The sequence below is a fragment of the Trichoderma gamsii genome (genome assembly GCF_001481775.2).
Source record: "Trichoderma gamsii strain T6085 chromosome Unknown Scaffold_11.2, whole genome shotgun sequence".
Classification (NCBI taxonomy): domain Eukaryota; kingdom Fungi; phylum Ascomycota; class Sordariomycetes; order Hypocreales; family Hypocreaceae; genus Trichoderma; species Trichoderma gamsii.
Window position 1 is genome coordinate 690,144 of NW_020171348.1, and position 24,437 is coordinate 714,580.

Sequence of the window (24,437 nt, forward strand, 5' to 3'; positions counted from 1 at the left end):
ACAAAATCATCTCCCTTGTGTATTGTATTTCGACATCATCTACCATTGTGAGTCAACAAGGCTTCGGCTGTCGGGGAGGCTGACGACTAGACACTGGGTATAGAATAATCAACCATTTCCCTTTTGAGAAGGTTTCTGCGACGTCTCGCTGTGTACATGTAAGCAAAGCTGAGGCAAAGCGCGGCAGTAAGGCTGCTGCAACCCTGGGCGAATCTGTCAGATGCCCAGCAACGTCATCGTGCTTGGTATTCACGCCCGAAAATTATTCACGCCCAGAAACAGATCTGAGCGCTAAAACATTTGCCGCAGAGATTGAGAGCGAAACATCCGGATCAAAGGGATCGATCGCGTAGATTCGGAGAAAAGCGCATCTACAATACATCAGAGGCTGCAGAACTAGAACAAAAAGAATCAATTGCTAAAACGCATTTGTACAAAATTCTGTTGTCCCGCGATGGATTGCCGGACTGGGCTGCTGTTGGTCCGCTCAGCCTATCAGATCTGCCAGACATGAAGCAGGGGTTTGGTTTTTGGAAGAGATCCAGACCGTGATGGAGCTTGCGGGAGTAGCCCGGCGTTGTGCCTTGCCGAGTGAAATCCGAATCCGAAAGAGAAAACAAAAAGCATCGTCAAGGACTAGCAGCGCTTCGGAGATGTGAATTCGCTTAGTAGTTAGTTTGTAGTAATCACCTGTTATGGAAGCGGAAGGGAGTTATTCTTGTCTGGGTTGACGGCAGCTGGCGGATGCAGCTTGTACGTAACAGAAATCAAAGTCGAGTTAAGCCTGGGTCACGATGCGAGGGTGAGACGCTGATTCAGGAAAGGATTTTTGTTGCATGCATGAGGGGTTGGAGCACGCAAGCTGGCATGCAACAGGACGTTGAGTCTTTTTGTAACTCGTTCAAGTATTGCAATTGGAGGGACTTTAGCCGAATAACAAGGACATAATTGCAGTTGCTACAGTGTAGTAATATGTGAACTTGATGTATCCTGTTGTTTAAGCATGGGATATACATGCAACGACATTCCTCAACTCCACCGCCAAACGAAAAGCTCGCTCCCGCCTAAAGCTTGGGCCATTACAGCGGTCTAAGGGCGCTGCAACCACCGGCTAGCGGCTCGTTTGCCAACTAGAGCCTCCTGGGGGCGCCAGTCTGCGGGAACAGAGCCCACTCCTTGCGCTGTCCTGGTAGAGTCGAGGTACTGTCTACTCTGATCTCTGGCTATAGGTAGGTAGGTACTTGGGTATTTACCCGCAAATACAGGCAATACAGCGTCCAATTCACTGCCAATGGCGAGTGAGTCAGTAGCATCCCGCTATGCTCGGGGTACACGCAGGGTACGCGCAGGGTACAACCTGCCCTGCTAGTCGCTCGCCCGGCCCTTCTCCAAAATTCAAATTCTATGCAGCGCAAATGCGGATCTCCGCGGTTCTCTCTCACCTCTTGTTTCGTCATCTGCTCGGCTTCTGTTCTTGCTCGATGGAGATTTTCTCTCTCTTCTCTTTTCGGGACCCTGGATTTCGTGTTGACCGAGACCCGGCTTCATATATTATGCCGTTGACCTCACCAAGCTCTGCCATGGCCAGCATCATTCACACCCGCTCTCTATATTTAGACAGACTCTGTATACCTAGCTGGCTGAGCTGAGCTTCTTATATATTACACGAGCTCGCCACCAACTGCCTCCGCAATAACAACTCATCTATATCGGCGATTTTTCCTCATTGGGCACAGTCGGTAAAGCCAAAATCAAATCGAGTCGAATCTCGCCGCAGCAGTGCTCAGTCACAACCGCCATCATGCCTATCCACCACCGCTGGAATTTCAACATTGACCGGTTCCTCAATCCATTCGTCCCGCCGCCGCCATGGAAATATGTCCCCTACCCCGTGTCGTACTGGTTTGGATACCGCAAGACGAAGCCCGCGGATACGGGCAACTTGATGCCCATCTTCTGGGCCTTTCTGGGCGTCTTTGGTGCCATTGCCATGATTGAGGCCGTCAGCAAACATGTAGCCTCCTTTGCACCTCACCACGTGCCCAATATCGTGGGCAGTTTCGTGAGTTTCAGCTTCTTCCGTGTGTTTCTCAAGCGAATATCCAACTAATTGTGCGTTCAGGGTGCTGCCGCTGTGCTCGAGTTCTACGCCATCGAGTCGCCTCTGGCCCAGCCGCGAAATGCCATCATGGGCCAGGTCCTCGCCGCCGTCATCGGATGCGGCGTGGGCAAGCTCTTCCTCCTCAGCGACAATTTTGAAGAAATCAAATGGCTTGGGGGTGCCCTTGCCTGTGCCTCAGCGACTGCGGTCATGGCACTCACCAAGACTGTGCACCCCCCTGCCGGTGCGACGGCGCTGTTGGCCGTGGTTGATTCTACTCTAATCCAGGTCGGATGGTTCTTGATTCCCGTCATGCTGCTGGGCTGCACTCTGATGCTTGGCGCGGCGCTGCTCATCAACAACCTTGAACGCCGATTCCCCGTTTACTGGTGGACTCCCGAAGACCTGCGACAGCCCAACTCCCTCTTTCGCCGTCGACACTCTAAAAAGAAGGCTCCTGAAGCTGCCGCAGACGAGACAAAGCCGGAGGAAGGGAGCGAGAGATATGTTTCAGACCTCGAGGCCGCTACAGATAAAGAAGCCGAGACGGAAGATGCCAAACACGCGGCCGATATCATTATCAAGCCAGGACATGTCATTGTGCCCGAGCACGTCTATCTGACGCAGGAAGAGCAGCAATACCTGGAAACACTATGCAAACGGCTCTAAACGAATACTTCGTCCACATTCGTCTACATTGTATATCACAATCAATCCATCTTATCGGCGTTATATGGGAAGCATTGGGTGCATTTTTTTCGGCCAGCGGATAGCATACATGGAGCATTCGACTTGGTTTACTTTGTTTTGATACGCAGCATATGTTTGGGCTGCAATATTGATAGTCAGTGGATAGAATTACGAGATACCATTTCTACGAAAAATATAATAAACAAACTTTACTCATCATATCGTCTGATATTTTTGCCATTGCCTTTGCTTTCCTTTGCTTAAGCGGTTGATGCGTCACAGCTTGCTATAGATATCCCCACCAAGATCTGCAGCCAAAGCTAAAATGAACCCAGCCACCACATTGAAACCCAGTTGTCCATCAACACCTTGCTAGCACAATACTTCATGGTGGGAATACATGCAGATCAAGCTATTTGACTTCATACGTTACCAAATTGGTTGCTGAAGGATCCAATCGTTGTATCAGAGGAGCTTGTCGGGCCTAATTATGGCGCCTCCAAAGCTACACGTTCGCTGCCTGATGTAGGCCGTCTGAGTCACTCCGGCAGCCTCAGCCTCAGCCCACAGATGCACATGCATGACTAACACAAAGCTATTATAAGATGCCAACATTATATGGCTCTGCGTATATAGAGAGAGGGGTTGCTGCATTCATGTGCCCCTCAGTCCTCGTTTCTTTCTTTTCTTCTACACGCAGCTCGCTATTTTTCTCTGTCTCTCAGGGCATATTGTAGCTTCACACATCATAGCTGCATATCATCATGGCCACAACGCAGACTCAGGCCGAGGAGCTGCCCTGGTTCCTGAGGACTTCGTATCCCGTCCTCTTCCCCTCACACGAAGCCCTGTTCAAGTCATCTGCCGAATATGACAGCTTCCTCGTCAATGAGCTGCGGGGCTTGCACAGAGTCGTGTCGCTAGAGTCCCTGGAAGACTCCATGGACGGCGTCACGCTCACTGCTGAAGAGAAGCAATCAATACGAAAGGACTGGAAAAATGGCGACGAAAAGTACTTCAATCTCATGTTAACGGAGAATTCGGACGTTGCCTTTCGGTCTACCAAAAGCCCCGTGGTCGACCTCTTTTACGAGCTGGAGGACGTCGTTTCCGGTCCACGCTTGAAGGAGCTTCTCGATGCCGCATGGGCTGAACAGCCACTGGCTACCTTGAAGATCATCTTCAATGCACGATCTATACACTTGGGCAAGAGCTCCAAGCACGTTTTCTACCGCGCTGCTGGGTGGTTGGCGGAACATCATCCTCTTACGCTGGTCGGCAATCTACGGTGGCTGAGCCGCCCGGTCATCGAGAAGAAGGTGAGAAAGGAGGACGGGAAGGATGCTGAAGAGGGGTTCGTCAAGGTGGAGAAGCGGGATGGGGTTGAGAATGCTGTAGATCGATACGATGTTCGATATGGAGTTTCGCATGGCTACTGGAAGGACTTACTGAATATTCTGGCCTTGGCAGCGGAGAAGAAGTTGAAGGTACTTGAGAATCCGAAAGATGTGTTGAATGTGGAAGATGAGGCTATCAAGTCAAAGGCTATTAGCCGGCGAAAGCAGAAACAGAATGCTGCAGGTTCCGCAACCAGTGGAAGGACGCCAAAGCGGATTGTCAAGGCAAAGAAGGGAAAAGTCGAAAAGAAGGAAAAGGAAATTGCGGAGATTGAGCATGTCCTAGAGGAAAAGACGGTGCACATTGGAAATCAAAGCGTTGCCAAACATGCGGCGAGAGATGCTCGACACGAGGCTCTCAAAGACCTCTTTGACAACAACGCCTTTTACCGAACGCTGCATATCACAGTGGCTCGACTGTTTGCCGAACAGCTTCATTCCGACTTGGAAGCCCTTCGAAGCTCGGATCCCAAGGCCAAGAGGAGCATCTCGCTCTGTGCGAAATGGGCTCCTTCGCATGGCAACTTCCACGACAGACATACCTGCGTCATCAGCTCCATCGCCGAGATCCTGTACCCGCGAGAGTCTCTCGGCAGTGCCGTCTCTGCGTCAACGAGCCGAGAAGTGTATCTTCGATATGCCCGCGAGCAATACCGCAAAGACATGTCCGCCCTGAGGAAGCACCTCGAGGTTGTGGAGCGGGATATCAGCGCAAACACGTTTGACAAGATCAAGTATGACCGCGTGCCGTCTATTGCGATGAAGAACTACACGAATCTCTTTGTCAAGAAGGATTTGGACCATTTCCGCGGGTATATCAACAAGGTGGCTGAGGGGAAGGCCAGGATTTCCGGCGCTGTTTTGATGCCTTCTACGTTGATCAAGGCTGTATCTAGTCTCGCAGCGTATGACGGCAGAGACCTGGAAGGGTTGACTGCGGACGAACTGGTCGACCGCACTGTCAAGGAGATTAAGGCAAAGGCTGTCAACGGCCAGTGGAAGGCTCTCGTCCAGCGGATCAAGGATTCTGGTAGTTTGTCGTCTTGCATCGCTGTATGCGACGTCTCCGGGAGTATGGGTAGTCCCACATTTAGTGACAAGACGACGCCCATGGATTCTGCAGTTGGCCTGTCTCTCTTAGTCGCCGAGGTGACTGAGCCTCCATTCGGCGGCAACTTCATCTCGTTCCATTCTCATCCCCAAATGATATCCATCGACACGACAAAGACGCTGCCGGAGAAAGTCGCCCATATTAAGCAATCAGACTGGGGATTCAACACAGACTTTGTCGCTGTCTTTGAAAAGCTCCTTCTTCCAACAGCCATTGCGAATGATCTCAAGCAAGAGGATATGGTGAAGCGCGTGTTTGTCTTTAGCGACATGCAGTTTGACCAGGCGGAAATGGAATACTCCGATGACAAGAGGCAGGATCCGTGGTCTGCGTCTTCTTACGAGAGGATCAAGAAGAAGTACGAGGAGCACGGCTACGAGATGCCCGAGTTGGTGTTTTGGAATCTCGCGGGTGGAAGGGCGGGCTATAATGCCGGCGGAGGCGATGAGACTGCGCCGAAGCCTGTGCTTGCGGAAGAGATGGGCACGGCGTTGGTGAGTGGCTATTCGCAGGGCATGTTGAAGGTGTTTATGGACAATGGAATGTTTGACGAAGAGGAGGAGGAGGAGGAGGAGGAGGAGGATGATTTTGAGAAGATGGACGAGGAGGGCAATGAAGAGAAGAAGCCTGAAAAGGTAGCGAAGAAGAAGGAGAAGATAAATCCGTTGTCGATGGTGAAGAAGGCAATTTCCCATAAGGGTTACGCCATGCTGGAAGTATTAGATTGAGTACTTGAAGATGCTAGGACAATGTAAGAGCGTGTATCCTACTCTTGAAAGATTACCGTGAAAAGTGCCCTTCATGTGAATACGAGACAAAAGATAAACAAAAATAAAGGGGAAACAGCCAACAGTTCAAAGTCTAGCCGGAGAAAAAATAATCTATAAAACTCAGATAAAATAAAAGCTGAAATATTAGAATTTCGATATAAATATCAGAATAATCATTTATGGAAAGATACAAAAAGAAAGGTTTGGGGCCAAACCGTGGATTGAACACGGGACCTCTTGCAGTTGAGTTGGAAGCCCAAAGCAAGAATCATACCACTAGACCATTTGGCCGATCAATTGATATGACAGGCACTGTCAAATCTGATTTATGAAAGACTACTCTGATAACAGCATTAGCGCATGAGCTAAGAATCTACCACCTCAAACAGCGCCATGAAATGTAATTGTTAATCATTATTTCTTCGATGAGGTGATGGTTGAAATTTCGTTTTACAAGTATTTATCAATCCAGTTCTCTTTGTCCTCTTTAACTCATAGCTGCTTTCACTTTGTATGTGCGCTTGTAATGTAGGTATGAATATGGCTGAAGTTTGGTCGCATTCTAGGGTACATGTCGAACCAATATCGAGTACCAAGATCCAGGTATAAACAAAATCAGCTGGCATTAAGTCTTCTAGATGAAAGTCTCGAAAAAATGATAAATTTTCTTCTCACAGTATAATATATCATCTGGCGCCAGAAGTTTGTCCGGCGCATTGCATTTTGTGCATTAAAAGCTTGAACGCCAACTTGGATATCTAAAGCATGCGATATAAACACTATTTAGATGATATAACTCATGCCTTCACCAACATCTAGTACCATTCCCTTGGTAATCACTCGAAACTGCAAAGTCCTAGAATTTCTCTTTAGCTAGCTTCTATTTATAAACACATCATCAGCAACTACCGCATCACCAATGCGATTGACTTATAGCCCAAGAAGGAGATAGCAATAGGGGACTAAAAAGCAAGAAAGAACATTAGCACAAAGCGTACAACATACCAAGACATCACAAGACCACCGACAACCCAAAAGCGGAAGAATGGACAAACCTACACCATCACGTAATTTGTAGCCAGACGCCCCCCTTTTCCCCCGCGTTATACGAGATTCAACACCCTTGCTCGTATACGATGAGACATGAGTGCCGGAGTGAACACATGCCAACCGTCAGTTTCCAAAAGTTCCAGATGGGAGTTTGTGTCCTAGATTACATAAACCCTTCTAGCCGCGGTATCATGAGATGGAGACCTTTTGAGGCCTCCAAGTAAATCCTTCAATGTTGTTATACGTCTTTCTTATGTGCTTCTTCTCCTCCCACATCTGTATGCCCATGTCTTATCTGATGCGCAGAAACCTTGAAACACCTAGACACGCCATCGTATTCTTGATAGGTTGGACAATCAGATGCTTCATGTTCGCTCACCCGCACACGCCCTTTCATTTCAGCATGGCGTGTCTCTTCCCCCGCATATTCGTCCCAAGAGTTACATATCCTATTCACAAGCCACTCTTCAGAATCCCAACCCCCAGACGGCTCTGCTTCAAATCCAGCTGATTTCTGGGGGTGTCCATTGATGCACGTGGATCTGGAACTAGCTTATTGGGTCCATTCCATTTGAGTTTCCCTTGCGTAAAAGTATATGAAAGGATCGAGTTGGATGGGAGACAGATGAATAGCAGTAAAAAGTATGTGCATGTGGCTTGTATAAGATGCCGTGCTGCGTAGAAGGGCTGTCACATTTCATCGCGATATAATCTCGTACCTACAAATAGTACGCCTTTTAGGGAGATATCTCTGTAGCTAGAAACATTAGAGTAGGTGTTGGTCCCCATCTATTCAAATTGTATAACGTGTAACACGGTATCTAGCCTGTAGATGTCTAATATCTATCTGTTTCATTTTTTTGTCTCCACGCAATCGCTTCAGACAAACATGCTATACATGGTGTGTGTGATTAGAGTCCCTGCCTCTGCACAAATTCGAGGAGAGAGATAATGCATTATAAAAAAAAAAGCAGTAATACAAATCGCTGACGCCTTAAACCCCCCAAAAAGAAGCTCTTATATATATTTCAATCGCGCTAAGATACTGGGTATTAAATCGTGTTTGCAAGATGTGAAACTTCTATCCTTCTTTCCCACCCGCCTGTTCCTGTACATCTTATGGAATATGTCGAATAACATTGTAGATTTCAAGTTTGCTGTGAGTAGTGAAAATTTGCAATTCGCTTAAACAAGTCTGTTATACTGAAAAAAAATTCTCGTTGCTTCGCTGTTCGCTCTTGTGATGTTGCTTGCTAAAAGGAATGAATGAAAATAAAAGGAAAGTGTTTGAAAAGAAATAATAAAATGGCAATGATGAACAAATCAGAAGCTGAATAAACCGCTTCTTCTCTTGCCAAGTGGATATACAATCAAAGCGCTCAAAAAGAGGCCCACGCTGATGCCAATTGCGACTTGAATAACGCTCAATAAAACTGTGAATGCAGTACCGTCGATCTGAGAACTGTTGGAAGTTGCTGTAGTGTTTTTGTTCAAAAGATTTGCCGAATTGATGCCAGCTAACAGGGAGCCGCTTGCGGCTAAACCAGAAGGTACCTGGACAAAAATGGCTGGGAGCATAGCAGCAGCAGCAAGACTATATCCCACTTTCCTGGGTAGTCGTTGCTTTTCTTCTGGAGGTGGCCCCGCGCTGGATTCCACGTCAGGTAGAGGAGGCATCGTCGGCTTCCTCTTGGAAAACCGCGGCTGGACTCGTGCTTGCCACCACTCTACAAGATCCAGCCAAGCGTTTTGCACGTGCCGTCCAAGTCGCGAGTACAAGTTGGCCAAGATGCCAATGGTCAGCGCGCCGAGCATGTTGGATATTTGACTGTTGCTTTGAAAGTACGTGCTCGAGTAGCTATTGACACAGAAACCAGCCAGAGACATGATAGTCATGACAGGAGTCTGCTTCCACTTAGCCTGGTTAATGATACACAGACAGAGCGTGAAGCCCGGAACAAACAGGATGGACCATGCGCGGTTGTTGCTGAGAGGATTGTCGCAAGTTGTGGCACTGGCCGCTCCGCTGTCAAGCATGCCGTACAAGGAGGCTCCAATGGTGATGCCGTAGCCGAGAAACAGAGTGTAGATGACCGCGTGCACCATACGGACACTACCAGCGACGATGTTATGGCTTTGAAGCTCTAGAGAACCGCAGAGCACCATGTAGCCGGGGAGAATAAGGGCAATGCTGCTCTGTGCCAACGCGCTAAAGCAGAATAGTTTCCCACCATTGATAGAGCCAAAGCCGCGGGCTAAAAAGGTTGTGATAACAGCAGCAGAGACCTCGAAAACGTGAGCATAGAGCTCATTGCTGGGGGCAAACACGAGCTGAAGAAGTCCAACTAAGCAACCTAGTAGGAAGGCAACTGGTAGATCAATGAAGCGGCCCTGGAAGGCGAATGGAGCCACGCAAACTGAGGCGAGACCATACATGAATACACGAAACCAGGTCTTGAACTTGGGTTTCCGATTCATGACCTTGTCAAGGCGCTTAGTAGCCTCCTCTACGCCAAGCTTATCGTGAACGACATCCTTGTAAATGTTGTGAACATCTCGTAAGCGGCCAAGATCAACTCCTTGGGGAACTCGAACCACTTTGACTTCCGCCGTGTGGGTAGAGCTGTCGTCGAAGCTGATAATCATGCAAGATGGCATGTAAAGAAACTGGCCTTCGATTTCGAGAACGCGGGAGGACATGCTCATGTACTCCTCAAGACGGTGCGTTGGAGCACCGTACATCATGAGCGCGCGACATAGCTTCAAGAGATACCTGTGGCGTGCAATTGTGCCGGCTATGTGAACAGTGATTCGGATTTGGTCCTTCTTTGACTTCTTTTCCTTCTTCCTCTTTTCACCAAAATGATCGGATATTTCGCTAGAACCAGGAGCGGCAAACATGGTGGATGACTTCAGTAGCTCACCCAATGCGAGTGAAGAAGTCGAACCTTTAGATTTGTGATAGCCTCCCAGACGACTAGATGATCGTGATCGAACGGTGCTGACGGTAGATGGCCGTCTGGAAGACGAGGGCGAACCTTGTGGAGACATGACGGGAGTTGATGGTGTCGTAACAGGAGTGCTGAAACCACTGCTACCTTGGCCTCGATTGGCGCCGTTGCCATCGCGGTGAAGCTTGAGCAGAGAGGAGAGGATGCCTCCACGATATCTTGACGGCCTTGGGACGTAGTCTTGAGTGTAGGCTTGCATGATGACTGGAGTTGATCTGCCGGATGAAGAGGGCTGTGGATGGAAAAGGTACTCTTTATCATGGGAGCTCACGATCGACTCTGCTCTATCGTGTTCATGTGGCTGGTACAGGCGGGAGCTATGGGGGGTACGATGTGTGGTAGCGTGCGTGTTGTAAGGCGTGTATTCCCGGAGAGTGGATGTAGGGCTAGTTGTGGTAGCAGCGTCATCATCCAAGTCTCGATCAGTATGGTCTGAGACTTTAAGGACAGGCTGGAATGACCTTTGAAGCTCGATCGAGTTTCGTCTTGAACCTGGGGCAGACCGGGAGTAAGACGAGCCCAGCGTTACGGCCAGGCGATCTGCTCGTTGCCGTGCATCCGTCATGGACCGAAGCTGCCGTTCAGTGACATGCTGCTCTGCCTTGTCTGCTTCCTCTTGTTCTTGACGGACATTGTAGCTGGTATTGCGCTTCAAGACTGGTCTTGGTACTCTTGGGGTAGCGGATTCTCCAGCTTTCGGTAAAGGGGTCGATGCTTGTGGTGGTGACGCTCGTAGTTCGTGTGAGTTTTGCTCCTCCGTCAGCAGCACCATGTTTAAGGCAAGTCTCAATTCCTGAGCATCTGGTGGCCCCGCGTCAGTGGGCTGTAGGTTTGGGGATGCCTGGGGTGAGTGTTCGAAATATCCAAAAGGCGGGCTGTGGTCCAAGAGCCAGTCACCACTGCTAGGAGAGGCAATCTCCCTGCCAAATGGACCAACCGAAAGGTTCGCAGACGACCTCAACGACGAGGGCTTCGATTCATCTTCGCTCCAGACTACACGCTTCTTGCCTTTGCGGCCTGGTGTAGTGATCTCGCTAACATCTCCATAGTCTCTGGGGTCTGTTGACATTGCTGTGGCGTGCCGGCTATCAGTATAATCGGCTCTGAGACCTGTCTCAGGGTTTAAGGAGGGGCTTCAAGCCAGAGAAAGGGAGGTGATGTATCATGATTTAGGAGAGAAGAGCTGCCACAGCTGCGTGAGCACATGTAAATAAGAGAGAGAAAACTGCCATGAGTAATGGCTGGATATTCGGCTGGCCTGGAATGCCCCTCACCCCCTTGGGCGTGGTGATCCCTGATAGCGGCTGGGTGTCGTGTCAGAGCAAAAAGCTTGTCTGGGTGCCGGGCCTGTTAGATTTGCAATTACAGCCACGATGGCGAGACGAAGAGTGGGGGGGTCTCCGGAGAGGAATCCAACGTCCGCGAGCATGCCAGAGGCCGGTGCGGAAGCTTCTGCAGGCGAGGCGTGCGCTTGGCAGGCCCAGGAACATGGCGGACGCCAGCTTTGCATCCCCGGTTTTTTTACTTTTCCATCTTTCCACCATGCTCCATATCCCGTTGTCAGTGCCATGATTCCATCCTCGACGCATTGGCTAATCAGTGTTTGTTTGTCATGATCGGCTGGTCTGCGGCAGCATCCATTGGCTTCCGTGATCATCGGTGGCTCTTTGTCCATCTCCATCGCATGACGACCGTCCCGCCTGGCGCTACCGCCGTATGTGCCATGCTCATGCTGTCAGTATCACCAGCATATTTCTCGTCATTCCTGGCTGCGACCTGCCGAGTTTAGTCAATCGGTAGATTGGACGCGGCCGCCGAACGTCGGGCGCATAATCATCGATGATACAGAATCCGCAGCAAGGAACAGGTGAGCTAGCCAAGGCAGCGGGTCAGACAAGATGCGAAGAATGAGTGCGTGATAGAGAGAAGTTTTGCAGGTGGACCTGAAAAGCGGTTCTGCTGGCCAAGTTTTGGCAGCGATATGGAGATACAGGGGACCTTGTAGCCGCCCGGGTTGCCTCTTTGGGCTAAGCCGGTGACGAGCTTATCGCTAGATAGCGCACGTGCAGCCTCAATATCAGGTTATCAGCTGCGAGGCGAGATAGATTCTCCATTGATTCTCCATTGATCCTCCATTGACTCTCCGCACACCGTGGTCATGCACGTCTTTGTTACGCTTTGCTTGCGTATTGATGGCACACTCCCAAACTCGTATTCAACTGCCACTGATGTCGATGACAGGTGAGATCACAGTGCTATCTTGCTGCCACAGAGTCATATGCGCTAATGGCGCCTCATGGCAAAAGCCTCCTGCGTTGGTGGCAAACCTGACTGGGGGTTCGTTTATACAATCCGCACCACTTTTAATTTTTTTTTTCTTTCCAAGGTTTTCTTCAGTCCCCCTGGCTAGAAGATTCCGTGTTAATTAACCTCTTTCATCTAGTCCAGCTCTTGGCTAGCTCTTCGATAAGAGTCCTGCCAGGGTCTTCCCAACAAGGACCAACGCCAGGACGCCAAGCAGCTGAGCTTTGTTCTCGAATCTTTCCATCTCACTTCCAGTGTGAATCCGCCTATCGGATGGACCCCCGACGCCTATCTGTGCTGACTAGCGCGCAGAGATATCAGGAGCCAGGCTTATGCAAAATCTCTTCATCGCCTTCACCGATCCTTGATTTGGCCGCCAATATGCGACAGTCGAAGGACCAATACGACTCGCAATCTTGAGATTGCTGCCCAACGATCAGTTCTTTTGCGCCCAAGGGGAAAATATCACCGGTTCCAAGGCCACTGCCGGCGGGACCCATCCAAGCTCCTCCAGGGGTCCTCCACTGCTCGAGGCCGGAAAGCTTAGCATGAAGACCCGTACTCGCACAGAGCGGGATGAAACCCACCTGGCCCACGTTGGGGCAGAAAGTAGATCAAGAAATCTTGTTCTCGCCTAGACAGCCATGCTGCTAAGCCTGCAAGCTTGCGCGTGCATTATTTGGTGCCATGCTATTAATATCTCTATCCACATGGCCGCACTACTTGAAGCCCGTGGTTGACGATCTACCGAGACTACTCCTGAACGGACGTGGACGGCACGATTCATTGCCGACTGAAAAAGGCGTCTCATGTAGATAGAATCATCATGGGTGTCAGGAGCACAATTGCTATCACTTTGCATCTGTGAGTACGACCATGACTTGCCCTATGGGTCAGGGTTTCAGATGGGTGCCATCCCGTCAGTACATTATGATGCACGACAAACCGAGTGCCTCAAACATCTTGATACGGTTTGTCTTAGCCTATCTGAACCTCAAACGTCATTCTAATCTGCTTGACACAATGTTTTTTGGTGTGTTGGATCATACATCCAAAAGGTAAACATAGATCCGGCCACCGACTATCTGATTCAATAGGACCCGCATAACAACCGCCTCTCTGTGGTTCCCCCTGCAGTCTGTAATGAAATATACATACCTCTCTCTCTCTTTCTTATTGTTTCGACGATTTTGTGTATGTGAGTATGTCTATCCTTGTTGTCACAATTGCTATGGCATTGGGGAAACGTAGCGAAATCAGGATCTACCGATTCCCATGACGCACTGAATCAATTCCGCTTCTGATGATCGTCAGGGCTTGTACGTTCTCCTTTCTGCTTCCCTCTCCCTTAAAGAACTATCGATCGGTTGATAGGTATGAAAGATTTGATATGCCGCTTCAACTTGTCAAACGAAATCAAGATCTACCCCCCATGGACTTTGACATTTAGTATTTGCACCCTTGAGCGTGCTTATAGAAGAAGAAAATCGTCCATTCGTCGCGACACATCGAGAGGGATACATTCTGTGTTGATTCAAATCTTTCTCTTTTCGATTTTTATTATCCTAGCTTTAAACAAAACGTCAAAAGGTATCATCTTCGGGCAATTCTCCTCCATCATTGGCATTTCCTTATCTTGCGCAGATGCCAATTGGCCTTGGCCAATACTTTCCATTGCATGAACTCCTATGCAAATGATTTCGTCTGCTCCTCGCAGTATTCAAAGAATTTCCCAGCCTTGGACAGTTCCTCTCCATTTTGTGGAGAAAGAGACTTGTCAACATCTGGACGAGTTGGACCAAATCGACCCCAAGGCATGACATATTGTCCACTGTGCTCTGGTTTGACATCTGGAGATAGGCCAGCAAATAACTCCGAGTATGCACCGTAGATGGGATCATGAAGGGTTGGTAACTACTCCAAGAATTAGCGCGATGTGGACATTCTGAGGCTTTGCAAAAGCAAGCTTACCATTGAATAGTATTCGAGCGCAGACACGTCGCGCTGTAGCGGTGTTTTGAGATTGCCAGGATTGACAGTCTACCATGCCGGCACATTGTTAGAATGCTTGAAACCATCAGACATGACGTCTTGAAACAGGCCTGCTTACCAAATGCAAAATTCCGTTGTCGGCATCTCGTCTAGCCCATTCGCTACCGATGAAGAGATTTCCAGCCTTGCTGGCTGAGTATCTGGTATACTCATCTAGCATTTTCTTCTTGTAATCCAGATTGTCGAGATCCACACCGCCCTTTGGCGCCATCAATTGGATCATAAGAGACCCCAGCCAAACAACACGGACGCTGCCTGTAGGTGAAGATTTGGCGGTTGATTCGATGACTGGGTAGAGGAGCTTTGTGAAGAGGTAGGGGCCGAAGCAGTTGACAGCCATCATAATTTCGTGATCCTAGACGGAAAATAGGTGAGTATCTCATGCTGTGGTGATTCTTGTTAATGAAGAGACAACGCGACCTACCTGTTTCGACCTGTTTGGAGCCTTTTTAGGCAAGCGCATGATTCCTGCATTGTTGAAAAGAACGTCGAGTCTCGTCTCCTTCTCTAAGAAAGCATTTGCGCTGGCTTTGATAGTGGACAGATCGGCTAGGTCAAGCAGCAAGAATTCTAGCCTTCCCTTGGAGTCGGGATGAGCTTCTTTGATGGATTTGATAGCGTCTTGGCCAGCATCTTCGCGGCGCCCTGCGATATAGACAACTGCGTTTTTGGCATAAAGCAGTTTTGAGAGCTGGTATCCTACGCCTGAGTACCCGCCAGTTACGATGTAGACCTGCTCGCATGGGCATAAGCGTCATTAGTAGGACGAATTAGAGGTTACACACAGAGATGCCATGCTGCGGAGATTTAACTGACCTTTTCAGAGAGGTCGTCCAAGTTGTTCTCTGTGAAAGTAGGCTTCGGAGGGAAACCTTGCGTCAAAATATTGCTGATTCGCTTGAACATGGCGAACAAAATCGAGACTGAGCTTCGAATGATCGATTTATCGCGCGGAACAGTATGAGAGATTCAAGGCGAAGCGCTATGCTGAGAGTCCAGACTGGTTGTTGTGTGTTTGCGCAGAATGACGAAATAGTGAAGAAAAGTTGAGGAGTTCCATGAGACTCGGCCTCGGCACGTCTTTTGTATGACCCTAGACGAGCGGATATTTAGAGGCAGGGATCTATAAAACAACCAGCACACAATTCCTCAACTATGCGCATCGCGTTGACGCCAATGAACACACCCCCGCTTTGCTCGATATCCTGCTGTCCATGTTTCAATACACGATGCGTCGTCTCCGTCCCCAGATCTATTTCTCGGATACTATTTGTTTGACTATCTGCTAGCCAAATGCACTAGTAGACTATTTACGCCCGCATACATGCCAAACACAGCAATTGCAGCTTGGAGATTCTGGCGTATTTGTCAGCGTCTAGTTCGCTATGCCTTCATTGTTGAACGAACGTCACTCGCCCTAGGCATCTTCTCCCAGCATACCTAGAATCCTTCATCATATTCATCTTCTCTGCTGTGCATGCATAATACGCAGCCAAGTCGGGCCTCGCAGGTGTCCTATATTCGACTCAATTCAAGTCCCAGGCTCAAACTCTTCAGGCGGACCCGAAGCATCGCTCGAAAGAAGCTCCACATAGCCAAAATTGCACACACAGATGGAAGGCTTGTTCTACGATACGCGGAGCGATCTAGGTCCCTGGACTAGCCGCAGACAGTAACTTCCTACCCAGGATAGCACCAGCTTCCTAATGAAGAATCCACGATGCCGCCAGCTTTACCAATTGCAGCCACGCCAAGTTAATTTGTCTGTCTGGACAATGTGATTCCATATACATGCGTCTAAGATTACGAATGAAAAAGTAACGATCACAGGCTATGATAGGTATTGTTGCAATACTTACAGAGCATGAGCCTACGTCCATCAGGTCACTTACCTCTGGGCCACTTCTCGGGACAATACAAGTGGTATAGTTGTGCTATTCGTCATAGATGAATCTTATGACTACTCTCAAAAGGACAATCTTTTCTCTGGCGTCTTTGTATGGACGATTCTAATCGTCGTTCGCTAGCGCCAGCGTGTTTTAGATGACAATTTATGGTTACTAGACTTACTAGAGGTATTAGGGTGTGGCGTCGAAAAGTGGCATTTACCCATCTTCTTGGTGTGGCTTGTCTAAATCATGTAAGCTTACGTATAACCTTCTGTTCTTTCATCAATCTTTTGCACTGAGAAGAGTGATCTGTGGTATGGTAGAACTGCTACAAACCTAGGTCCTCTTTTGTTAGTGAAATCAAGAATAGTTGATGTGCTAGTAAACAAAAGAGGTTGCTTCCTTATAGTCATTATATTTTTGTTTCTCTGCTGTTGTAGTATAGTCACTTGCCTGGTGGCGTTTTGCTAGTGCTAATTCCTCAATACATGCAATTTACCTCGTGCTGTTTGTTGCCTTGCATGTCGCTTGGCGTGAGGCAGCAAGCCGTAGAAAGCGCCGATATCGCATAACATAGACATGCGCGATCGCAGGTACAACCTCTCTATCAAGACCATGAAGCGCACATCTACGTGATTGTCACTCAGTCAGCGATTCGCTCATATTGTAATACATGGCTAACTACTACAAGCAGTGGAACGCGCTTTTATAGCCAATTATCTAGCTTTAAACCACATGTTGTGCAGATCCAGCATTAGCCTATTCGCTAATCTTGATAGGGAAAAATGAGTCTCTGCAACCTGTTAGGCAACCCATTGGTCTTACACTTGCGCCCCTCATGTTCTCCAGTTTGCTTATGGTCCCCAACAAAATTCACTTTTCAGTGTGAAGCTTGCAAATTAGAGCTTATCCTGTCATCAGTTGTTGAGTTACTACAACCATAGGATATTGCAAGTTCACTTGTTTGTCGGATAACGATCGGCAAACAGAGCAACAGAGTTTGACGATGCTTAGTAGCACACACTTGTTAAGTAATCTGCGGCTACACCGCACATCGCCGTTGCGTTGCATGTCTTAGAAGTTGCGTCATGTGATTTGCAGTCTAATGTTGATGAGTCCAGTTCCTGTATATACTCACGGGCGCCTTGCGTTTTACTCATTCAACACACTATATCATTAACACACGTAACAGCGACAATATTCACGCCTTCAACATGACTTCTTGGTTCCCAGACCCCAGGCGGATTGTCACCGGCCACAACTCAGAAGGCAGGGCAGTTGTTGTTGCTGACAGCCCAATTCCTTGCGTCCCAACGCCGACGGGGGCCAACTTTGCGGTGCTCTATGAGACGCACCAGTTTCCAGCCTCCAACGACGACTGGGTTGATCCCACCAAGACGCGAACCACTGACTTGTCGAACCAGAAGGGAATTATTCTCCGGGTTGTCGACATTCCGCCAAAAGTGGAAACGGTAACAGTAACTTTTATTTCAGATCCAAGGGCCCGGGGCGGGGTATCGAGTTAGGCGCAGATACTAAGAATGGCGACAGTTGTTCCATCGGACGGAGTCGCTAGATTTCGGCATCCTTCTCAAGGGAGAAGTCTCCTGGTACATTGCCTCTCTTTGTCTCTCTATTTCTCTCAATTAGGAGATCTTCACGATCTAGTTGCTAATACCATCTATGTGTAGCCATCTTGATGATGGTGTCCGCATCGATATGAAGCCTGGCGATGTGTGCGTCCAGCGCGGTACGATTCACGGATGGACAAATTATTCTGAGGAACCCGCTCGCCTCTACTTTGTCCTCTCAGGTAAGAATGCAGCCTTGAAATCTGTTGTTAGTTATGAAGATAGTCTCACAATGAAAATAGCTGCTACGCCTGTCAAAATTGATGGAAAGTTATTGACGGCTTATGGCTATACCAAGGAAGAAGTCGAAAGTGGAGGCGCATCACACTAGGTATCTGGTTATAGTCTTTCTACCACGCAATTCCCGGAATACCACCTGTTGGATATGAAATGGATGATGGAAAAAATGCGTTGCACAAGCTTGCATAAATTTGCGAATGTCATGATTTAATATGGGCGCGCTGTTTGTCCCTTTGGGCATTAAGATTGAAACAAGAATTCAGACAACAACATGATCCATCAAACAATGACCTGCATCTCAAGTACAATGATGAAAATGAATGGTATCATTTTTCCAGACACCGCCGCTACTTATCACTAAGCAGATAGTAAGAAATCCTCCATATGTTGCAAATATTTGTATAGCCCAACATCAACACCACCATCCATCGTCTCCTCTGCAAACTTCACCATCTGCAGTGCCTTGGGAAAGTCTTCTTCTGATGGGAAATTGCCACTGGAAAGCGAATGTTGAATCGTCAATGCGATCCGCAAGTAGGTCCGTGGCTTTCCAGCGAATAACTTTGCCCATTTATTTTTCGGCTCGTGGGTGATGATGCTGTCCTGTGTCTTTCCATCAGGCAGGAAGCTTGATAGTAGTTCTGGCGGGAAAGCAGAATCTGCCAACAACAGCTCATGATGGTTGATCTCAGCGGATTCTGTTGTCTGAATGTGAGTAATGAGCTGTTTTATGAATTTTAGAACATTGTTTGCGTTTTCGTGGAGGCCTCGGAACTTGTTCATGACGTTGGTGTAGACCATGAGATCGCGCATGTTGTCTGCGGCTGGTGCGCCGGTGTTTAGTATCTTTGCATCTAGAACTTGCCAGATGAGTGGAATAGCTGTAAATGTAACGCTAGCGATTTGAATTAGCCTTGAAGATCGAAGCAAAGGACTAGAATTTGCCTACAATGTGTTTGGCAGATACTGGACAAGGCCTAGGCGGGCTAACTGCATAAACATGCCAGTAATTCCCTTTAATGCTGAATCCATCTCTGCCTGGACTTGGAGATCGTTCTTCTTGGTATCTGATGCGTGGCTAGGATTGGAAACGGATAGTAGCATCATGTGATAACACAGACTTGCTCTCGCAGCACTAGAAGATGTCAGCATGAGTCTCGTCTCGGAATAGAAGTAAACTCACAAGTAGTAGATAAAAGTCATCTTGATAAACATTGTCACAGATTTGTGGACGCCAATCGACGGAGTAGAGACCTCGAACCGCTCTCTTGTCTTCTGATACCAAACGTCCAGGAGCCCGACAATTTCAGCACAAGCATCGGACTCCCTTCCAGTGTCTGTCTCCGAGGTAATGACCTTGGGGCCGGTCGCCGGGTAGAGTATCGCAAGGGCCATGCTCAAGGGATTGACAATCTCGCAGAATGCCGATATGAAATGTGCTATAATCTGTCTTGTCGGCCGGTCGTACACCGTAGAGACTCCCAATTCGTCTGAAAAGTCGGCAAGAAGGAGTCCCGGCTGGCTAAAGTCGAAATCATCGCATCCAATGACCAATGGTCTTCGCAAACTCAAAGAGATGACTCTGTCTCGCAATATGCAGGTCCACCACAGTCGTTTAAGCCTTCCTTTCGCGGGATTGCCGTCGTTTAGTGTGTGATACTGGTCGGCGTGGGCGCAGCGGGCAAAGTGGACTGCGTTTACCATCCAGTATGTGTTTGTGGTATCGCTCGGCGCGGGCGTGTAATAGGTCAGCAGGAGCGCTACTTGGGCACTGACGACATTGTCTCTGTGGATGTCGAATTGGGTCAAAGTCTGAGGCAAATCGGAGATGATTAGATTCTGCAAAGTGATGGATGGAGTAATGGCACACCGACCTTTGCAGCGGTATATAGTTCAAGATGAGCTGCTTGTACACTGCTGTATCCAAGGCTGAGAAGCGTTGACGCTGAGACGTACTATTAAAGGTCAGCTACATGGCTAAGAAGATTCCAATGCATCATGATACCCTCGGTGAACTTACAGGAGATGATATGAACAACATTGCCCGGATCAGGAGAAGAGGAATGCGAGCATCTGCTGCCCAAAATTCCGCTTCGCTGACCAAAGGTATGATGGGATGAATATGTGAGAAATACTGATTGAAGAACTCTTCTAGTGCTGTTTCGGCAGGCAAGTTGAGACAGCCCTTTTCTGTCAAGTACGCTACATCGATATGGCTAAGTTGATAGAGGGATCCAGCGTCCACAAAGTTGTAGTTGGAATAAGGTACGAGACGCGCTGGCGGCTGCAGTCCAAAGATGGTGGTTTTGTCATATCCCGTTCCCCAGGGATTGCTGCCGAAGCCACCTTGCTGTCCTATTCTGCTTGGGTCAATGGTACCATCTGTGAAAGTGAAGTTTGTGCTTATAGATTCTGTATTAAAATCTGATGCCTCTTGTTGGAACGCCGGGGTTAGAAATGGATCGATTTTGACAGATGGGCTGGACGAGCTCGAACTGTCCCTTTCTTGGTCGTTTGTAGCATTTGCTTGGGACGGGGGGTTCGGGTACACTGGCTGTGAAGGCTTTGCCTTTTCTACATCTATGTGTCGGGATTGTGATAATTTCTCCTTTTGCTCTTGATCAAACACGCGCTTCACTCTTTGTTCCCTATTCAAGTAATTTTAGCAACGTGCATTCAGTAATAACCCTTTCCCTATGACAGTAACTGACCACTTTCGCTTTCGCGGCAACACTTTGCAATTGGCAGAGTCCAACCGGCAATTTGTGCATGGAAATCCAGTAACTGCAACATCGCATCTGACTTTGCGGATTCTACAGACGGTACAAGCATGGCTGGCACGCAGTCGCGCGCGCAATAGCGGGGGACTTGATGAAGTCTCGCCGTCTGAATTGGAAGAACCCATTGCTCCACTCGGCTTCTGTTCCGCGATGTGTGGATGAGATTGTACAAGTAGATAACTTAAGATATGACAGCACGGCTCGTCTGTCAATTTGCGCGGGAGCTGTTTGACTCGGGTCAATTAAAGTTATGTGGGGAGCCGAGATGCGAAACTGACGAATGTGGGAATGCCAATGATGGATGGAAATGCTTTTTGCAAAGGTTCCTCGAAACTGACGGCTTCCCCTTGAGTCGATGGTCTCCCGGTTTGATAAGCACTTCCCCGGCTTCGGCTATGTGGATCGCGGAGAGCGTTTTCGGTCTTCTGTGGGGGAGTTTCCCCGACATTTCTGGCGAATCAAAGCATCGCGATTTACCCTCGGCCAATTTCGATAAGCCGGTTCAGGAAGTACCGCTGTACCTCATTGCCGACGCTCCAATTCTCTGTATAGAGAGTGGCAATTATACATGTCAGCCTGGGTGTATTAAGTAAGGAATGTTGAGTATCTATGAGATTTATTCATTTCTGCCAGCTGTTAGAAGAACTGATTTGATTGCCGAGTTGCAATTGTATGCATTTGCTTCCTCAGGCTCTACGTCGCAATGGGAATATGCTATAATAGGACATCACGCGACTCATTGCGAATGAAGATGACCATAATTGAGAAAAGCGAAAACTTAGTTCGACAAAGCATCACGTACTATTGTCCAATTTGTTGACTATAAAACGCTTTTTCCCCTTCCAAGAATTATTTAAAATTTCGCCGCGTCAAAGTTGCGTACAAAGTCGTAGTAAAACTTGAGCATCTCAATGTGACCATCCACGCGAGCATGCTCATCAATGGTATGGATGTTGTTTTCAGCGTGAAATCGGTCAGGGGTGAAGCGCCATATGTTTTCTGAGAGACCTATTGGTATTTTAGCAAGATATTCTCCAGATATAAGATACCAACGACTTACCAATGTAGTGGCGAGTGTCAGTGTTGCCCGTCATAATCTCTCCGGTGGGAACCACAGTTCCATTATCGAAAGCAAAGCTGTGTCGAAGAGTACCGGCAAAGACATCCCAAGCGTGGCCACTGGTAGGAGAAATGGGGCTGGGATGGAAATTGCCCTTTGTCGATAGAACCAAGGTGCCCTTGTAGTCGACATCGCTGGAACCGGCCTTTTCGCGAACTTCAGGTGAGAGACTGGCGACGTAATCCTCATACTCTTCGTCGTCCTCAAATGGCTTAAGCTTCAGGCCGTACTTCTTGATGATGCTGTCGACGTGTTTAACGGCATTATGCTGCACTTCTGCAATACTATTCTGGTGGGCGACTCGGTAGTTTACGCCCAGGATGGTCTTTTCAGGCATAGCATTAATCTTTTGCCCACCGTTGATAATGTCCACAGCCTGCGAAGTCTGAACAATGTACTGCGTGTTACGGCCAGCCTCGACCAGCCACTGCGCAATGCCATCCAAGTCGCCTTTCTGGACCAAGCGCGTGAGATCGGGATATGCTTCAGGCGAGTAGCGCGCCTGGCACTTCAAGTGGCCGTGAACGGGGCCGTCCTCGATCAGCTCAGGCGTGAAAGGATGGGCTTCGAGCTCGCTGACGATTTCCGCAATAATACCAATACCGGTGTGAGGGAAAGGAACAGAGCTGTGGCCACCAACGACATCCAGCTCAAAGAAAATGTCGACATGGCCCTTTTCGGTGACAGCCGGGAGAACATACAGGACGTCGTCAACTTGTGTCAATCCAAGACCACCTTCATCTAGGATGGCGGCAAAGCTGTCTTCGCCATACTGCTTCTTGAGATGTGCGGAAATTTCGCCGGCGCCACGGAAGCCGGAGCACTCCTCATCGTATCCAAAAGCAAGTAAGAAAGTACGCTTCGGCGCCCAGTCTTTGTTAGACAAGAGGGCTTCAAACGCAGACAGAATAGCTGTAAGACTGTTCTTGTCGTCCGAAGTTCCTCGGCCCCAGATAAACTCGCCGTCGTACACAGCGTCAAAGGGAGGGTACGTCCAAGTCGATTCGTCAGCCACTGGAACGACATCTTGGTGGGCCATCAATAGCACTGGCTTGAGGCTGTCATCCGAGCCTTTGATTGTGTAGAGAAGGCCCAGGGTGTTGATCTTCTCGAGCTTGGACTTCTTGTGCCTAAAATTTGTTAATCAATACAGCTAAGACGTCAATACTCATTCTCTAAGAAAGGCTAGGCTCACACGTTGGGAAATGTCTTTTCCAAGACTTTGTGCAGATCAAAGAAGGGCTCCCAGCGCTTATCTTCGCCAACCGGTCCATTGTCATCGTAGGAAATAGAAGGGACCTGAACTATGGCTTGAAGACGCTTGATCTGCTGGTCTCGTGCAGATTTGGACGCAAACAAGTCGTTGGCAGAGGGGAGTCCATCGCCTGTCGGATCTAAAATCGGAGGAAGATTGCACTGGGACGATTTAGACGGCGCGATGGAGCTCAGAGGCTCCTGGCCGTAGCTCGGAGCTGCGACGACGCCTGCGACTCCCGCCAGGAACAGGGCGAGCTTGGAAATTGCCATTGTGAAGATGCAAAAGAAAAGGCAAAAGGCGACAGCCAATTTTCCGCCCGATTGATTCGCAGGTCAGGAAAGAAGATTAATAGTTTACGGGAACAGCTCGGGTTATCAATGCTCCAAAGAGAGCTTCAAGCCGAGCTGCAGGTCCCCGCCACCACCACCAGGCCCTTGCAGAATTACGTTTTTAGTGGAATATTGGACCAGAATCGGATCGCAGATTGGCGGTGGTGCAATCAGTTCCCGCCTCCACGCAGTGCAGTGTGGAGCTTGGCTGCTCTAAGAGGAAGGCCTTGCGATTGCTTCAGCTGGAGCTTGGAGATACGGCGAGACTATCCTAGGAGGAGAAGAAAATTCATATCGAAAATGGAGCACTATCTTGAGCTCGGCGTGGTGACACAGCGCCCAATCTATTCACTGCAGTGACCTCTCAGAACTTTGTCAGCCGCGCATCACTTTTGAGACAGGTACAGCTACCAGGCACTTGATGGGTCACGATTAGTCACAGCCGTTATCTCGCAATGACGGGTCCCTGTAACGTGCTTTCATTCTAAGCCATACTGGGGGAATACTATGGCCGTAGTATTGCCTGATTAATTCACGTAGATTACTGTACTGATTGCTACCATGAGTGAGTCTTACCTTGGTAACTCCCCCGCTCGATAGTTGAATTATTCCCGGAATATATTTCCCGGTGTCGTCTTAGAAATAACAAAGGACAAAAGAGTCTTGGTATTTGCAAAAGTTTGACTATTATACACTAAATTTAA

The 24,437-nt window shown here is 48.6% G+C and overlaps 7 protein-coding genes across 7 annotated transcripts; 3 read left to right on the forward strand and 4 right to left on the reverse strand.

Annotated features, from left to right (window-relative positions):
* Window positions 1–1,801: 1,801 nt before the first annotated feature.
* TGAM01_v204130 (HPP family protein) lies at window positions 1,802–2,770 on the forward strand (the record flags this gene model as incomplete). Its single annotated transcript, XM_018800684.1, has 2 exons — window positions 1,802–2,062; window positions 2,123–2,770. The coding sequence occupies 2 exons, from the start codon at window positions 1,802–1,804 to the stop codon at window positions 2,768–2,770; spliced, it is 909 nt and encodes a 302-aa protein (XP_018666149.1).
* A 785-nt stretch (window positions 2,771–3,555) lies between these two features.
* On the forward strand, window positions 3,556–6,027 carry TGAM01_v204131 (hypothetical protein; the record flags this gene model as incomplete). The annotated part of the gene is made up of 1 exon (XM_018800685.1): window positions 3,556–6,027. The coding sequence occupies one exon, from the start codon at window positions 3,556–3,558 to the stop codon at window positions 6,025–6,027; it is 2,472 nt and encodes an 823-aa protein (XP_018666150.1).
* Window positions 6,028–8,442: 2,415 nt separating this feature from the next.
* Window positions 8,443–11,199, reverse strand: TGAM01_v204132 (hypothetical protein; the record flags this gene model as incomplete). The annotated part of the gene is made up of 1 exon (XM_018800686.1): window positions 8,443–11,199. The coding sequence occupies one exon, from the start codon at window positions 11,197–11,199 to the stop codon at window positions 8,443–8,445; it is 2,757 nt and encodes a 918-aa protein (XP_018666151.1).
* A 2,921-nt stretch (window positions 11,200–14,120) lies between these two features.
* On the reverse strand, window positions 14,121–15,392 carry TGAM01_v204133 (hypothetical protein; the record flags this gene model as incomplete). The annotated part of the gene is made up of 5 exons (XM_024549353.1): window positions 14,121–14,348; window positions 14,406–14,438; window positions 14,545–14,841; window positions 14,911–15,219; window positions 15,303–15,392. 5 exons carry the CDS (start codon window positions 15,390–15,392, stop codon window positions 14,121–14,123), a joined length of 957 nt encoding a protein of 318 aa, XP_024405938.1.
* A 2,197-nt stretch (window positions 15,393–17,589) lies between these two features.
* TGAM01_v204135 (cupin domain-containing protein) lies at window positions 17,590–18,337 on the forward strand (the record flags this gene model as incomplete). The annotated part of the gene is made up of 4 exons (XM_018800688.1): window positions 17,590–17,853; window positions 17,927–17,985; window positions 18,067–18,188; window positions 18,249–18,337. The coding sequence occupies 4 exons, from the start codon at window positions 17,590–17,592 to the stop codon at window positions 18,335–18,337; spliced, it is 534 nt and encodes a 177-aa protein (XP_018666153.1).
* A 266-nt stretch (window positions 18,338–18,603) lies between these two features.
* Window positions 18,604–21,151, reverse strand: TGAM01_v204134 (hypothetical protein; the record flags this gene model as incomplete). The annotated part of the gene is made up of 6 exons (XM_024549354.1): window positions 18,604–19,141; window positions 19,196–19,381; window positions 19,430–20,058; window positions 20,121–20,201; window positions 20,267–20,894; window positions 20,958–21,151. 6 exons carry the CDS (start codon window positions 21,149–21,151, stop codon window positions 18,604–18,606), a joined length of 2,256 nt encoding a protein of 751 aa, XP_024405939.1.
* A 728-nt stretch (window positions 21,152–21,879) lies between these two features.
* On the reverse strand, window positions 21,880–23,673 carry TGAM01_v204136 (peptidase family M20/M25/M40; the record flags this gene model as incomplete). The annotated part of the gene is made up of 3 exons (XM_018800690.1): window positions 21,880–22,034; window positions 22,087–23,276; window positions 23,342–23,673. 3 exons carry the CDS (start codon window positions 23,671–23,673, stop codon window positions 21,880–21,882), a joined length of 1,677 nt encoding a protein of 558 aa, XP_018666155.1.
* Window positions 23,674–24,437: the final 764 nt, after the last annotated feature.